At 50.2% G+C, this 16,394-nt stretch overlaps 2 protein-coding genes across 3 annotated transcripts; one reads left to right on the forward strand and one right to left on the reverse strand.

The window, feature by feature from the left end:
- Positions 1-560: 560 nt before the first annotated feature.
- Positions 561-2,927, reverse strand: SERP1 (stress associated endoplasmic reticulum protein 1). Its single transcript, XM_064384981.1, has 3 exons — positions 2,702-2,927; positions 2,538-2,613; positions 561-1,909 (listed from the first exon to the last, which is right to left on the reverse strand). The coding sequence occupies exons 1-3, from the start codon at positions 2,783-2,785 to the stop codon at positions 1,869-1,871; spliced, it is 201 nt and encodes a 66-aa protein (XP_064241051.1). The 5' UTR covers positions 2,786-2,927; the 3' UTR covers positions 561-1,868.
- On the forward strand, positions 2,907-16,335 carry EIF2A (eukaryotic translation initiation factor 2A). 2 transcript variants are annotated; one of them, XM_064384971.1, is made up of 14 exons: positions 2,907-2,987; positions 4,193-4,262; positions 4,525-4,599; positions 5,209-5,327; positions 6,357-6,456; positions 6,827-6,909; positions 8,096-8,169; positions 8,318-8,462; positions 9,452-9,568; positions 11,750-12,321; positions 13,621-13,737; positions 14,576-14,704; positions 15,517-15,582; positions 15,912-16,335. In XM_064384971.1, the coding sequence occupies exons 1-14, from the start codon at positions 2,960-2,962 to the stop codon at positions 15,975-15,977; spliced, it is 1,761 nt and encodes a 586-aa protein (XP_064241041.1). In that variant the 5' UTR covers positions 2,907-2,959; the 3' UTR covers positions 15,978-16,335. The 2 variants fall into 2 exon arrangements, with proteins under 2 accessions (XP_064241041.1, XP_064241042.1); XM_064384972.1 differs by lacking the exon at positions 2,907-2,987 and adding an exon at positions 3,588-3,797.
- The last annotated feature ends 59 nt before the right edge of the window (positions 16,336-16,394 follow it).

Here is a 16,394-nt window from a genome sequence, read left to right on the forward strand (position 1 = left end):
AAAGGTGCCGGAAAGAAACAAGTGTGGTGTCTTGCAGCTTCTGTTCTTGTGTGTGTGGAGCCAGAGCACGGCTGGGGCCAGAAGGCCCCTCCAGAGACACCCTCAGCCAGCCCAGCTGCGGCACCGCAGCTGCCCCTGTCCCCCCACTGCAGGGCGCCGCGCTGCCCCAAAACAAGGATTTACTGAACGCCAGAGAACCAGCTTGGGCAAACCACCCTGCCCGCTCCCACAGCCCGGGACTGCTGCACCTGGCAGAATGGCCAGACCCCCGGGGCCCCCGGCATTCCCGGGGAGCAGAGGCACAGGGCAGAGGAAGGCTCCTGCTGAACCCTGTGGGGGATGGCCGGTCCCCAGAGGGAAGGGGAGCGGCAGCTGGGTGTACCCAGAGCCCTGGCAGCCCAGCTCCCGCCCCGTGTCCCAGCCTGGCCCAGCACCCAGCCGTGCCACCCATGGCACGGGGGCTCCTCTCAGGGAAAAGCCAATTAATCCCTGCCTGTGTGAATGGCCGAGGTTCAACAGCCAGCAGAGCCCTGCTTTGCCCACATCAGAGTGAACACAGCTTGCATTTGAAAAGAACTTTATTTAAAATCAGCGATGATACAGACTTCCCCCGCCACAGCACAGAGTGTCCCAGCACAAGGTCCCCATGCCCTGGGCAGCCCTGGCTCACACCAGGCCCAGGGATTCCATATGGAAATACAACATGTACAGAAGATCTGCTCCTTCACAGCTAACAGGCAATTCATTAACCTCAACCCATTTCATTTTGTTTTATTTCTAATGTAACCAGACTTAAAATTTGTCTTATAAGAAACCCAGAGAAAAGAAATCTTCCTTTAGCAACTGCGTGCAGCAGCAGAGCAATTCCCACCACCTTTGTCACTATGCAGACAGCAGAGCCAGGAGTCAGGGCCATCAGCAGGGAAATATGATCAATAGCAGCATTTTCCACGTGATCTCAAGTTACAGTCGTCTACAGAAGAAGGAACTGTGATCACCAGTAGGGAAGCAGTTAAGGACTGAATCCATTGTTAAAGGAAATCGAGTTGAAGGCAGGTTTTACCTTAAATAGGATTAAATATATATTGCAAGACACACCACACTCTGCAGGGGCTGCACATACAGAAGCAGAACTGCGGGCAGGGAGGCAGCGTGTCCCCCCCCGCTCCCAATATTCCCACACAACATTGTCAAATTTAAAACTAATCACCACTTGTTGAAAGTTGTCCGAGAAGTATTTACAGTGCGGGCAGGGCCGGGAGAGGCTGGGGAGCCGGGGCTCTGGGCACGGCGCTGCCGCAGTCCAGGGAGCCCCACAGGGCTGCTGCCGGGGCTGCCCGCCCGTGCCCGCTGCTCGCACGCCCTGCCCCGACACGGACAAGCGTTTTGCGGGGCTGACACACGGCCAGGGCGGCGCGGGCACTGCCACATGCTGCAGCGGCCGCCCCGCGCCCAGGACGCACGGCGGGGCTCAGGGGCCCCGCGGGAACATGCTGCACAGTCGGGCTCCAGCCTCTACAGGGATCCTGGCTTCCAGCGTCACATGCAGCCATTTCCAGCTGTACAGCAGGGCGACACTGACCGGGGACCGGTGCTTACAAGAGATGCCAGTTCCTACGGACCTACGTCGCGTATAGCTCCACGTACTACAGAGAGCAGGCCGGATCTTCAGCCAATAAGTAGGTCCACGATTGTAGATCAACAACAGACTTTTATTGCTTTATACATGTGGTGCTGTTCAAGGCACTGTGGCACGGGCTAGAAAACTCGGAATGACTCGTGAAGGGACCTGGAATGCGACACGGCGGGCGCTCCTCGGCAGCTGCCGCGGCGGCCGGGGCCGGCGGGCCATGGCCCACGGCGGCCCCTCACATGCCCATCCGGATGCTCTGGATGATCTGGAAGATGGCTGCAAGAGAGCGAGAGGGGAGCGCTCGCCGGGCAGCGCCAGCAGCGAGCTCAGGGGAGCCGAGCGCCGCCGGAGCCAGGAGGGGCAGGGCGACAATGCCCAGCCCGGAGGGGCAGCGTGACAGTGCCGAGGGACAGTGTGCGGGCACAGAGGGGCAGTGTGACAGCCTGGAGGGGCAGCGTGAGAGCCCGGAGGGACAGCGTGACAGTGCCGAAGGACAGTGTGGGAGCCCTGAGGGTCAGTGTGACAGTCCCGGAGGGGCAGGGTGAGAGCCCCCAGGGGCAGGGTGACAGCCTGGAGGGGCAGTGTGGGGGCACGGAGGGGCAGGGTGACAGCCTGGAGGGGCAGGGTGAGAGCCCCAGGGGCAGTGTGACAGTCCCGAGGGGCAGGGTGGGGACACAGAGGGTCAGTGTGACAGTCCCGAGGGGCAGGGTGACAGCCTGGAGGGGCAGTGTGGGGGCACGGAGGGGCAGGGTGACAGTCCCGAGGGGCAGTGTGACAGTCCCGAGGGGCAGGGTGAGAGCCCCAGGGGCAGGGTGACAGTCCCGAGGGGCAGGGTGAGAGCCCCCAGGGGCACTGCACTGTCCGGCCCGCAGCCGGGGCCGGGCGCCCGCGCGCGGCCGCTCACCTGATCCGCAGACCACGAAGATGAAGAGAGCCAACAGCCAGGGCCCGACCGACGCCTTCTCCTCCGGGGCCGTTCTCTGCGAGCACAGCACGGCCGTCAGCGCGGCGCGGCCCGGCCCCGCCACCCCCGCCCGCGCCCGCCCGGCCCGGCCCGGCCCCGCGCACCGAGGTCTTGGCGACGTTGCCGCGCTGGGTGATGTTCTTGCTGTGCTTCTCGTTGGCCATGCGGATGCGCTGCTTGGCCACCATGTCCGCGCTCGGCCCGGTCCGGCCCGGCCGCCGCTGCCGCGTCAGCACCGCGCGCGCCGCCCGCCGGGAGCGCGCCCGGCCCCGCCCCGCCGGGAACGTGGCGCGCGCTGCGGCCGCTGCGCCGCCGCCGCCCCGGAACCGGAACCGGGAGCGCCGCTCCGCCCGCGCCCCAAGATGGCGCCGCCCACGCCGCTGCTCGCAGGTGCGTGGGGCCCGGGGCTGGTGCGCGGCAGATGGCTGCGGGGCTGGGGCGGGGCGGCCCGGGACCCTCCGGTGCCCCTCCGGTGCCGCTGTGGTGCCCCTCCGGTGCCCGCCGCGCCTCCCCTCCCCAGCGTGCCCTGCCGCGGCGTGGCCAAGTCCGGCCCCGGTCGTGGAGTTCCTGACGGTGCCGGCCCCGCCGCCGGTCAGGGCTCGCTCGGCCCGGGGCCGGGGCGAGCAGCGGCACCCCGGAGGAGGCCCCGGTGGCGGCTCCGCCCGAGCAGCCGCCCCGCCGCCGGCCTGCCCCGCGTGGCCCCGCGCCGCGGATCCGTTCCGCAGCCGCGGTGATTTACTGAGTTATTCGCGGGGGACCCGCGGCGCGTGGGCAGCTGCCGTGCCCCTGCCGTGCCGCTGTCCTGTCCCCTGTCCTGTCCCCTGTCCTGTCCCCTGTCCTGTCCCCTGTCCTGTCCCTGTCCTGTCCCTGTCCTGTCCCTGCCGTGCCCCTGTCCTGTCCCCTGTCCTGTCCCTGCCGTGTCCCTGTCCTGTCCCCTGTCCTGTCCCCTGTCCTGTCCCCTGTCCTGTCCCTGTCCTGTCCCTGCCGTGTCCCTGTCCTGTCCCTGTTCTGTCCCTGCCGTGCCCCTGTGCTCTGCGGGCTTTGTGCCGCAGCTCGGGAAGCTCTTCTCAAGTTCCTTTCAGTGCCTCACTGTTTAAACTGCCCTAGCATAAGGGATGTGTGTGTTCCTTTTCTGCGTTTGCGAGCTTTAAACCCGAGCCTGTTTCCCCTCGCCGGGGTCGGGGGGCTGCAGTAGTTCAGGTGGGTTTTGGGCTGCCCGCTCCCCTCTGCTGTGAGTTTGGATCTTGGTGGGGGGAGAGCTGCAGGGCACGTTCCAGCAGGGTGTGCAGCTCGTGGGGCACACGGAGGGTGTGTGAAGGTTCCCTCAGGGCCTCTGGGGCTGTGTGTGCATGAGCCCTGCACGGCTGCAGTTAGGCATGAGAGGAGCTGTTCTCCTGTGGGGCTGTGGCTGCCCACCCTGGGCTCGGTCCTGCAGGGCGATGGCAGCTCCAGGGGCACAGGGTTCCCCTTGTGCCTTGGGATTCCCTTGTAGCCACTGTGGGGAGCACTGGGCGTGCCTCAGGGTTCACGAGTGGGAAATCATCATCTGTGGCACTTTCCTGCATCTGAAATGAGCTGTTTGTTTCCCGTTGCAGTGAGAGGGTCCGAGGGGCTCTACATGGTGAATGGGCCCCCCAGCTTCACCGAGAGCGTGGCCTTCCAAAGGTACTGCTGGCACTGCCTCCAAGGAAACTGCCTTCTGGAAGCTGAGGGTAGTCTGGGGTTGAAAACTGTCGGTGTATGAGTGAGTTCAGAGCACGGGTGGGTTGGAAGGCTTTGCCCTTGCCTGAGCTCCCCTGCCAGGTGACAGTCCCTGACTGACACAGGGCTCCTCAGGCACAGCAGCAAAGGTCTTGTCTTCGTTTTTGTTAAGAAAACCTTCATTGTGGTGCTACTGGGTACTCATGTACTTTTCTTATTTCTTTAGGGATTCTGGAAAAAATTGTAAAGCTGTTGCATTTAGCAAGGACGGCTCCCTCTTTGCCTGGTGCAATGGAGAGAAGTGGGTGCATTTTATTAATGTTTAGCTTGTATGAAATAAATGGACTCGGTTATGCCTCATTTACTCTTGTCTGTGTAAAGCTGATTGCTGTTAATGCAAGTGTTTGCATGTACACTTTAAATGGAGTTTTTCAGATGAAATATTTTGTGTTCTTGATGCACCCATGGTGCATCCATTCCCATGTAGTCTGGATGTGCTTTCTTTGGTTGTTTTTTTATTCCTGGCTCCTAGTACCTGGTTTCTGGGATTAATCTATTAGTAGAGTCCATAGAAAATAATGAGTCTATACACCTTGTGAATGTTACAAGGTTCCTTTTTTATAGATCAGGTGCATTATAGAGTTCACCCTCACATTTAGGGGTTATGTGTTGCAGACAAAAATAAGTGTTGTGTTTTGTCCAGTGGTTTCTGTCATGCTTGGGTGTCTGGTTTTAAAATGTGCTCTTGGAAAAATTTAGTAAAAACAAGAGGGGGGAGAAAGCTCTTCCAATTTTGTTACATTGGCCAAATGTGGAGCAGATCTAGAAGAGTCAAATACTTGAACATTTCTCTCAGTGTTGATTGACTATTGTAAGCATGTTTTATTGAAATAGCATCTTTTGGTTCCAGGGTCAATGTGGTTAATGTCACCAGAGCTGAGTTACTGCATTCCTTTGATCTCCCAAAGACAGTTTGCCTTGAATTCTCGCCAAAGAATAATGTTCTGGCAACGTGGCAGGCCTATGCAAGTGAGTGTTGTGCCAGCTGGGGAGGCTTTGTGCCAGCTGGGAGGCTTTGTGCAGCTCTTTAGCCACACTGTGGCCTCTGCAGTGCATTTACTGGCTAAATGAGCAGTAGAGAAAGGTGCAGAAAGTTCTGTGGGCACTCAGGAGCACAGTGGGGACGGGAGGGATGCTGTTGTCAGAGCAGCTGGTGCTGGCTGTGCTCAGCCGCGCTCTGTCAGTGCTCAGAGCTGCTCTGTCAGTCAGTCAGTGTTTCCTGAGCTTTGGTGAGTGCTGCAGTGTGCCCTGCAGGCAGCTTGTGTTCTCGGGTGGGCAAGGGAGATGCTGTGCTGTCCTGGAGTATTGTGTCCTGCCCGGGCCCATGACTGGAGTGTTCTCCCTGTCCAGAGCTTTATTCCCTCCTCTGCCTCCCTGGGGGGTTTCAGTTCCTGGTTCTGAGAGCTGCAGACAGTGTAAATGCTGCCTTGGGAGGGAAGAGCTGGGCAAGGCTGGGCCTTGGGAGCTGGCCAGGCTCTGGGGAGACTGGAACCAGGAGAGGTTGTAGGGTAAGAGAAGGCAGCACAAGCTGTGAGCTGTTCTGGGGCTGCTGTAAATCACTGACAGCGGCAGGCAGGCTGTGCTAGCCAGGGTAAGGAGGAGGGTACACACAGCTGAAAAGCAGCAGAACCATTTTGCATGGCTTGCAGAGAGAGCTGTGACTGCGCTGGAATGGGCAAAATCACCTCATTCCTGTGAGAGCAAAACACTGGAGTGGAGAACATGCCTCCATTGTTTGCTGTGAGCGGGGTTTTTGGTTTGGATTAAAAAGCTGTGCAGGTGTTGTTTGCAGCCTTGCAGTGGGGAGAAGCCCTGCAGCTCTGAGTGTGAGTTCTTTCTGCAGACAGACTGAGGTTGATAGGTACAGCAGTCAGCAGTCGTGGGTCTGGTCCCTCAGGGGCAGGAGTTGCATGCTTGCAAGAAGCTCATGCAGGACCATGAGTGGGATGTTGGGGTGGAGCAGATTTAAGCCTTAAATACCTCTGTGTTTTTTTGCAGCTGCTAAGGATGGCACAGCAGGGGTGCCCAACCTGCAGCTCCATGATCTGAAAACTGGAAAATGCTTGAAGTCTTTTGTGCAGAAAAAGATGCAGAACTGGTAAATAAGCCTTCCAGATGCTAATTGTTTACAAAGAAATGTGGTTTTCAAAACCTGATCCAGGTAGATGGAGCTGTTAGTGTGGTGTTGGCTTTCAAAGCAGTGCCTGCTGCTAACTGAAGGCCAGAATCTGTACCTGTGAGTGTCTGTGTGTAGTTCATTGTAAATTCACTCTCACTTTGCACCACAGAGGAAAGCTGAGCAGACAATAACTAAGTCCCCTTGTATATTTTTGCAATTCAGATGTCATTTTTCCACATTAAATGTATCATGTTTGAACTTACTGGGCTCACAATAGAGGGGAAAAACAGTCCTGGAGTGGTAATGATGAGCTTCATTTCATGTTTCTGACTTTTTCCTTAATGTGCAGGTGTCCTTGCTGGGCAGATGATGAAAGCATTTGTGCCAGAAATGTGAACAATGAAGTGCACTTCTTTGAAAACAACAACTTCAGTATGCTAGTATTTCTCTACATTTCATTCCTTCTATAAATGCTGCTTCTTTTGAGGGGTGGTTTTTGTTTTCAGCTTTTTCTTTTGTTTCTTGATTTGCTTGCCTTTTATTTTAAATCCCGCCTAAATTCTATTTCAGTTTAGAATTCAGAATCGTTATTCTTTAATGAAGTGAGTTTTCACTTTCTTATTTTCTTTTCACTGACTGACATGATATGAAATGATCCTCAGTTTAACAGACCTGTTATTCATTTAACAACATCCAGGAAATTGTTTTGTAGAAAATGTGATCTGCAATTACTTCCTTGGGTTGTGCATATTCTGTCAATAGACTGCTAAAAATGGCACATTAAAAATTGATGGCAAAAATGAAATAGTGAAGCATGAAGATTTCTACCCTGGAGATTTACTGTCGGTGATAGAATATTTGGAGTCAATAGATGTTGAAAAAGGAAAGGGAAAGAAAAAAACAGAAAGATAAAAATTAATTAGAACAAAAATGTAAAGGAATGAAAGCAAACTGAGGGGAGAACAGCAGCATGTGGTTTTAGTTTTGCATTCTTTGTTTTGTTTTAAATATAAAGTTGATAGTTGAATTAGGGTTACGAGAGATTCAGTTTCCTGAGAATTAGCCCTGCTGATGTTAACCAAGCTGTGGGGAGCATGGAATGCCAGCCTGGGCAGGAGGTCTGCTGGCAGTGCACATTCCTGGCTGCGTGGAGCTGTGGGGTGCTGCTGTTCCCATCAGTTGTTTGGGAAGGGGCAGTGCTGAGCTGAGCAGGCCTGTTGGGAAGAGTTATCCCATGGAGGTGTGAGGGGAGAGCCCTGCCTCTGTGTGGCACCTGAATGTGACTGAAGCCAGCACAGATAAGGTGAAGAATATCTGCTTCAAACACAGGCTGCCTTCACCTAGGGTTCAGAGGCTTCCTTTGCTTTTTTGAACTTCCAGATACTAAGTGCTGGGTTTCAGGCACTGATTCAAGGCTTGATTCAAGTTGGTTTTGTAGGTGAAATGCTGTGGTGAAATGGGAAAACAATGGTTGTTTGCCTAGAAAAAGAGATCCTTTGTGATTGTCTTTACTGGTCTGTGTTATCCAGGGTACAGTCCCATAGAAGGATGTGGTTAGGACATCCAGGTAATGTGGTTTGTCATTAACATCAGACATCTGTGGCCTTTTCCTTGGCAGATACCATTGCAAACAAGCTGCATTTGCAGAAGGTCAGTGATTTCGTGTTGTCCCCAGGAGCACAGCCAACCAAGGTACTTCTGATCCAGCTTCCAGTCTTTTTTTGGGTTTTCTTAAAAAAAAAAAACACACACTGTGATTTTAGTACAATGTAACTATTTCAGTAACTCTGCCCTGTGCTAGCAAGGCTTTAACCTGCAGTGAAATCTTTGGCTGTTTCAGGTTGCTGTTTATGTCCCAGGCAGCAAAGGTGCCCCGTCCTTTGTCAGGCTCTACCAGTACCCCAACTTCGGGGGCCCACAGTCAGCACTGGCCAACAAAAGCTTCTTTAAAGCTGACAAGGTGACAATGCTATGGAACAAAAAAGGTATGGCAGCTGTGTACTGACACTTTTATATTGTGCTCATTTTGGATTGACTTACTTTGTTTACTGTGTGGGGTTTGTGTTTAATTTGCATAAGTTGATAAATCCTGAGGGCAGCCATTAATGCTTTGCTGAGGTGCATTTCTGCACACCCTGGAGTGCTCAGCACTTACCCTGTGACTTTCATCATTTTTTGTTTCGTACTTGAAAATATTCTATACATGCTGGTAAATTTTTCAGTTGAGTGACAAATTCCTATATAATTTTGCATTCTGTGTCAATAATATAATTGGATTGTAAACATAACAACAGTTCATGTGATGATATGATCTTAATCTGTAGAATTATCTGTATGCATACATATGATAACCGGGGTGAGCTGAGAGGCCTCTGTGCTTTGCTGTTGTTAGCAATGAGCTGTTTTAGAATGATTTTGTACAAATCATTTTACTTCAACCCACATAGTTTGGAATATAAGGAAGGTGTTTCACACATACAGAACCCATACTTGGGTACTGTGAGAGACAGCAAAGACTGTTGTCTGAAGACATTTTGGGGTGCATGTGCCATGGGGAGGGGCAGGTTGGGCCTTGCCCTGATGAGACAGTGCCCTGCTCTGCACCCCCCACAGCTTTGGATAGCAGATGTGCATACAGAAGCTGTTGAAGAAATGTTTCAGTCAAGGATGGATCAGGATGTTTGGTTTCTGCCATAGTTTAATTTTTTTTATAGCTACAAAGGATGTTCACTTGCTTGTGATCTAACAGTAAATGAATAGACTGAGCTGATGTTTTCCACCTGAGAAAGGAAGGTATTCAGTGCTTTTGTGTTAGCATTTAGGAAAAACACAGTTCAAAAGAGAACAATACCAGCCCTACCGCACAAGCAAGCAGCAGAGCTCCTAGCGGAGCTGCCTGTGCTCTGTCAGGTGTTGTGTGCAGTGGCTGCTGTGCTTCTCAGGGCTGTGCTGCACTGACTGTGTGTGTTCACAGCCACGGCCGTGCTGGTGGTTGCCAGCACCGAGGTGGACAAGAGCGGGGCCTCGTACTACGGCGAGCAGACACTGCACTACCTGGCAGCCAGCGGGGAGAGCGCCGTGGTGCAGCTGCGTGAGTACCTCCTGTGCTGCCCTGCAGCCCCTGCAGCTCCTCCTGCCCCTGCAGCCCCCGCAGCCCCTGCAGCCCCCCGGGCTTCTCAGTCTCCTGAACTGACCTTTGCAACAAAATCCTCTACACAAAACGTCCTTCACCTTTTTTTTTGGTTTTGTTCTTTAGCTCTGTAGGAGGATGTTGCTTTTTGCTGGGTTGGTGTGGGTTTTTTTTCAATAGCTGAATTTTCTTACCTTTGATAGATTTGCCATCTTAATGTCAGTGGCAGAGAGCAAACGCTTCCGGTTAATACTTGCTGATAGTTTGATTGGAAAAGTGTCCAGGTGCACAGGGAGGGAACTGTACTCTCTGAGAAAACACCTGGACAATGGAGCCAGGTTGGTGTCTGAGAATCCATAATGGGCAGGAATGTGTGTCACCAAACAGAATAGTCCTGCCTGCACTTTAACACATGCAGGGTACTGCCCTCAGTCAGCCAGGGCAGAGTGAGAGCAATGTTTTGAAGTCTGATGGAAAATAGAACTCCTTTATTTTGTATTGTAAAATTGAAAGTGTTTTAAAACATAAAAATGACATACTGGGGAGCAGCAGATGAATGTGCTTAATTGTCTAGCTTGAATTGGAAGTCCATGCCTTAACTTCCCCTGTGGGGGTCTTTTCTCCTTCTCTCAAGCTCCTGCTATTGTGTGCAAACATCTGGCCAGTTTGGGATTGTAGAGGCTGGTTTGTTGGGAGTGCTTGGGAGTACTGGGGATGGGGTGACGTGGACTGCCTTTGCTGGAGCTACTCTGAATGTGACTTCCATAACAATGCTGACTGGGAACATTTCCAGTTTGCCTTCTGCTGCAAAACTTGTGCAAGAGTGCTGTGCCCCATTTGCCCTTGATGGTAACTCCACTGGGGAAGGAGAATTTGGGTTATGACTCAGTATATAGAATCTCTTTGGGAGCAGTTTCCCAGCTTAAGACACTACTTGTTTAACTACATACTTACTAAAATGTTCTTTATTTCTACTACATCTGTATTTAACAGGAAGTCTTTTCATTTAATTTAGCTATTCCTTTTCAAGGAAAAGCCCAAACTGATAAAAGCAAGTGCTGGGCACTTGGACTGAGAGGTGCCTCATTCCCTGAGATTTGGATCTTTTTTGAAGCTTTTTTCCACTCTGGCATTTGCAGAGGGCTTTTGAATTTCAACTAAGATGTGGTGCTGCTGCAGGCTCTGGCAGAGCTCTGAAGGCTGCATGGAGCTGCCCTCATCTCTCCAGCTGCTGATATCACCAAATGTCATTTTGTGTCACCTCTGTAGCTGAGCTGCACTGGGTTAATGTCACTGAAAAGGTTTTGAAGGGGAACACACAGTGTGATTGTACATCCTTGTTTCTAAAGATAATGAGACTTCAGAGTGACAACAGGCATGAACCATTTAACTCAGTTTGAACATTTTGGGTCATCTCTGGGTTTAAGGATTCTGTATTGCACTTGGCATTTATCTGAGCTATGGGTAAATATACCCAGATGATGAAAAGTTATAATGGCCTGTGATTTGTTTTTACCTCTGGGTATTTTACCTGAGTTTTCATCACTAATTCATTATTCTTCAGTATCTCCTAATGTTCCACCCCCCAGAATAACTTCTAACAGTGCCAAGTTTTGATCATTACATGTAAAGCCATTTTTGTGTGCTCACTCACATTAAAATCTGACTTACATTGTGCATGGGCATGTTCCAAAGGTAACTCAGGTCACTATTGCTTACCTCTACAAAGCTGAACTACACAATATTTCTTAGATTAAAAGAAGAGAAACTATTATCCAGCTGGTATAAAACTCCTGTTTTCGCAGGTTTCCAGTGGGACAATTTGAGAAGGTCCTGAGGTCATACTTGAGGAAAAAAAAAAAGGAATTTTTTTACATGTCAAGCTATGCTTACTGTTAAAGTGTTGGTGCTGGCCCTACAGAGGTAATTTGGAATGACTGCAGTTATTGTTGCAAGCTGTAACTAAAGTTATCAGAAGATACAGGGTTGTTTTTCCCTCTGTTGTTAGCAGATTAATTTTCACTGTCAGTAATTAGAATGCAGCATTTTAGCAAAGCATGAAGAGTCACTGTGGATTTTATTTTGGCTTGCTCTGAAAAAACGCAGTCTCCCAACAGCTGCATGTTTTTCCTTTTCCTTTAGCCAAAAATGGCCCTATTTACGATGTTGCCTGGAGCCCCAATTCTGTCGAGTTCTGTGCTGTGTATGGTTTCATGCCTGCCAAAGCCACGGTTTTTAACCTGAAATGTGACCCCGTGTTTGATTTTGGCACCGGGCCTCGCAATGCTGCCTACTATAGCCCCCACGGACACATCCTGGTGCTGGCAGGGTTTGGAAACCTCAGGGGACAGATGGAAGTGTGGGACGTTAAGAACTACAAGCTGATTTCCAAGCCGGTGGCCTCGGATTCCACGTACTTCTCCTGGTGTCCCGACGGGGAGCACATCGTGACGGCCACGTGCGCTCCGCGGCTGCGCGTCGGCAACGGCTACAAGATCTGGCACTACACGGGCTCCGTGCTGCACGCCCACGAGGTGCCGGCTGACCAGGAGATGTGGCAGGTGTTCTGGCAGCCCTTCCTGGACGGCGTGTTCCCCGAGAGGGCGGTGAGGTACCAGGCAGTTCCCAGCGAGCTGCCCCGGGCCGAGCCCAGGCCAGCGCAGGCGTACAGACCGCCCGCCCTGAGGAACAGGCCCGTGACAAGCTCCAAGCTGGTGAGTGGCAGTGTCCTGGGGGACCTGCCCGTTGTCTCCTGTCTCTTTGGAGCTTGGTTTTGAGGAGAGTCACCAGGTTGACAGCACTGTGGGGGTTTGGAGGGGCTTTGGTGACCTTCTTTGGCACTTTGCTCACAGTTTGCAAGAACGTATGCTAGAAAGCTCTCATCCCAAATACCATCCTTCCACAAAGCATTTGCAAATTTTTGTTATACTCTTTGCAACATGCTCTGAAATACTAAACTCCAAGCATGGCTTGTGGTGAAATTGAGTTAGGACAAAAGCCTCTGATCTGGGTGACTTGACTTGCCAGTTCTGAACCCAGCCAGCCTGGGGCTTGAGTGGTCTCCCAACAGCCATTTTTTCTTTTTTTTTCTTTTTTTTTTTCCTTCCCTTTTTTTTCTTTTTTCTTTCTTTTTTCTTTTTTTTCTTTTTTTTTTCTTTTTCTTGGGTTTTTTTTTTTTGGGGGGGTTAAATAAAGTAAATGTACTTATTACAAAAAGAGATTGGATCATTAGCAAGTCAGCTGCAGCTTAAACACATTTCAGAACGGTGATCTGCTTGTACAATTAGTTTCTTTCTGCAAGTTTCCAAAGTAGGCTGAGTAGCAACTAATTCCATGTAATAGCTGCACCCTTGGTGTTTGGGTCCCAGAGAGCTTTGATTTTGAGCCTGGTGCTTTTGCAGGAGACTCAGCCTGCAAGCAGTCTGTTAGCCATGCTGAGGGCTGCTCTCACAAACCATCCCTGAGCAGAGGGAGGAGGGAAAAGATACAGTCGGTGAAATAATTCTGCTTACTTATATGGGCAAAAAGTCTTGTCACATGCATTAAAAGAATACAGTGCCACCGTTGAGAGTTATCTCAAAAACACCAAAGAGCCCCCTTTCTGCCCCCACTGCCTCCAAGAGCTCCCCATCTCCCATCCAAGGGAGCCTTCCTCTCTGGTCATCAGGAGTTTGAGTTAAAAGCTGTCAGCAACAGCAAAATGCCAGGCTTCAGTCATTTTGTGCTAGGTTATTCCTCTTGGATTTTATTTCCTTACATAATGATTTTGTTTTCTTACTGGAAATCTGTGAAATCATTAGGGCACACAGGGTAGTCCCATGCAAACTCGAGTGGATGAGTTTGAAATCCTTTTCACACTTCTTTGGCTGCTCCAAGGAGTGCATACCTTTTCCCCCACTTTCTTTCTTTTTTCTTTCTGGTTCATCTTTGCATGTGATGTTGTCTTAGGCAGATTTTAGGATTTCTGTGCCAACATGGAATATGGGGTTTTAACCATTTTGCATATCCTGCAGCATGAGGATGAGCCACCCCAGAACATGAAACCCCAGCTGGGAGGCAGTGATAAGCCAATGTCTAAAATAGCTCTCAAAAATCAGAGGAAACACGAAGCAAAGAAAGCTGCTAAACAGGTACTGCAAAAATCGTTGTTACAAGGATCATGTTAATCAGTTAACTAATTAATTAGCTTCCCCAAAGGGCAGCGGTCAGTCTCAGAGCAGTGGCTGGTGCAGCAGTGTGGGAAGGGCAGCAGAGTTTAACCAGAGAATAGCAACTACAGAAGGGTGATTCCAAAGGAACAGCTTGGCTGAGTGGCTGCAAATGTTAGCTAAAATCAGTGTGCAGACAAGGAGATTCTGACAAGGAGATTGCACAGAATGTGTTTGGGTTTATGTGGGAGGGAAGAGCAGGTGGGTGCTTTGTGTTCCCTGCAGGACAAGGCTGGGGTGTGCTTTTAGGGCAGACCAGAGGCAGCCTGTCTGTCACTGCTGGACTTACTGTTCATTGACTGGGTAGATAAAAGTCAGCTTTTGGTATTAGCCTTCCAATTTCTACAAGCCTCTGAAGCAATAATTTCTTTCAATGCTATTTTTAAAAATTTTCTAGCACTGGTTTTGAGCCCTTTTTTGCTTCAGAGACAATGACCCAGTCTGTTTTGTAAAATATTTGTGTATGTGTTTGTCATATCACCCTTAAACTGATGCTTCCCTGTGCTGTGTGTGGTTGGGATCTCGAGGAAGTAGAGATTAAACAAGAAGCAGCATGTGAGCTGTTCCAGATAAGCCTTTGTCCATGGAAGGCAGGTCAGTAGATAATGCAGTACCTCAGAGCAAGTCATGCCCGGATTTTGGAATACACCAGCAAGCTGGGGAAAGAAGGAATTTTAAATGGATCCTCTAAAGTGATTAAAGACATTTTTCACTCTCTTTGTAATCAAAGGTGTTTTCTGGATTGTGTTTGTGTCTGCAGGAGGCCAAAGCTGATGCACACCAAGTCCCTGCCCAGGTGAAAAGCCCACAGAATGCCCTGCAGAGCACTGTGCCAGCCATGACCACGGGAGATCCTGAAGTGGACAAGAAGATAAAGAACTTGAAAAAGGTGTGAGGAGATTCTTAGGTTTCTAACAGAGTATTCCTCCAAGGGCTGGTCTGCCAGACCTAGTGTGAGTCTGAGTTCAGGAGGATGCCCCAGATTTGTACCCGCCTCCCTTTGCCCTGCAGCAGTGGAGGCATCGTGTGCCAGGGCTCCTGAAGGTGCATCAGGGGTGGCAGTACAGGCAGGGGCGTTTCAAACTGACCTCAGGCTCTGGCAGGATGCTGTGGAGGTGCAGCCAGTCCCAGCTGAGGGTCGGGGTGTGCTGGCAGGTGCTGGTGCTCAGACAGGAGCTCGGTGCCTTCTGTGGCTGTTGGGACCTGCACCTGGCAAGGGAGCAGTGCCCCGGGCTTTGCCTTGTGGTGTGAGTGCAAAGCTTACTGCCAGTGTGGAGAATTCTTGCATTAAATAATTCCAGAATAGAAATTGTTACGTTCTGGCTAGAGAATCTTTCCCATTTCTCTTGGCTGCCTCCTGCTGCTTGTAGTCTCTGGATTAACTTTCCAGGCTTTTTGAGGAAACTGTTGAAGAGGGATGGTGGTGGAGTAATTTCCAATTTTGGATCTAGCCCTTCAGTGAGACAATGCCTAGTGTTTGTTTCTGAGATGAAGTACTGCTATTCCTAGGTTCTGTTCTTGAAAGAAATGTCTGTTTTGGGTGGGAAATTCTGGGTGAAGCATCTGGAGATGCTTAAGGGATTGTGCCTTCCATAGACACCTGCCTCCAGACACATCAGCAACTTCTAAGACTTTTTTTCTGTTCTTGCTTCACCAATAAATTTTGTTTGATTGGTTGTTTTTGGTTGGGTTTTTTTTCAGAAACTAAAGGCAATTGAGCAGCTGAAAGAACAGGCAGCTGCTGGCAAACAGCTGGAGAAGAATCAGGTACAATTGAGATCTGTACAATTTATTCCAGGTTCATTTTATAATAAATTACATCTGTAATTTATTACAGATGTAATAAATTACATCTATAATAAATAGATGTAATTTATAGATGTAATAGATGTAATATATACTAGATGTAGTATAGATATAGATGTAATATATAGATATAGATGTAGAATATATATATAGATATAGAATATATATCTATATAGATATATAATATATAGATATAGATGTAATATATACTATAGATATAATAGATGTAATTTATAGATGTAATAGATGTAATAAATTACATCTATAATAAATTACATTTTCTGCTCTAGGTGGAGAAGATACAGAAAGAAGCTGCCCTCCTTAAGGAACTGGAAGACCTAGAACTGGGTGTTTAAATCTTGCTCGAGCTCCAATGTGGTGCTAACACAAAGTTCATGCAAAATGTAGTTTGTTAAACATTTCAGCAAATGACCAAGGGTTCGAAAGTCCACAGATTTGCTGCTCATTTGCCTTTAAAGAAGAGTTTTCCTAAAGATTTGTGCCCATGAAGCCGTAAGCAAGTGATGAGCATCAGCCAATTCTGCTGCTGATCCAGCGAGAAATGCGCTCCTTTTCTGAGAACACACTGCCTAAACGGATTGTTTTTCGTTATTTGGGTGGGAGAAGGGAAGGCCTGTGGCAGCTGTGTGCTATGTAACCAGATGCGGTCTGTGCGAGGGGGCTGTAGATAAGAATAAAGAGCGTTTGACAGCAGCGAGCTGTGCGAGCGAGTGCGACCGCCAGGGGGCGCGCCGGGGGCGGGGCCGCGCCTG

Source organism: Passer domesticus, chromosome 11 (genome assembly GCF_036417665.1).
Source record: "Passer domesticus isolate bPasDom1 chromosome 11, bPasDom1.hap1, whole genome shotgun sequence".
In the NCBI taxonomy this organism is placed as follows: Eukaryota; Metazoa; Chordata; class Aves; order Passeriformes; family Passeridae; genus Passer; species Passer domesticus.

What these genes read in the sequence shown, in the direction of transcription:
- SERP1 (XM_064384981.1), bottom strand. Translation starts at nt 2,785, where the DNA reads ATGGTGGCCAAGCAGCGCATCCGCATGGCCAACGAGAAGCACAGCAAG. An exon ending in GCAACGTCGCCAAGACCTCG is followed by an intron (nt 2,614 to 2,701) that starts GTGCGCGGGGCC and finishes CTGTGCTCGCAG; the next exon opens with AGAACGGCCCCGGAGGAGAA. An exon ending in CTTCGTGGTCTGCGGATCAG is followed by an intron (nt 1,910 to 2,537) that starts GTGAGCGGCCGC and finishes GCTCTCTTGCAG; the next exon opens with CCATCTTCCAGATCATCCAG.
- EIF2A (XM_064384971.1), top strand. Translation starts at nt 2,960, where the DNA reads ATGGCGCCGCCCACGCCGCTGCTCGCAG. An exon ending in GCCTGGTGCAATGGAGAGAA is followed by an intron (nt 4,600 to 5,208) that starts GTGGGTGCATTT and finishes TTTTGGTTCCAG; the next exon opens with GGTCAATGTGGTTAATGTCA. An exon ending in GAGCGCCGTGGTGCAGCTGC is followed by an intron (nt 9,569 to 11,749) that starts GTGAGTACCTCC and finishes CTTTTCCTTTAG; the next exon opens with CCAAAAATGGCCCTATTTAC.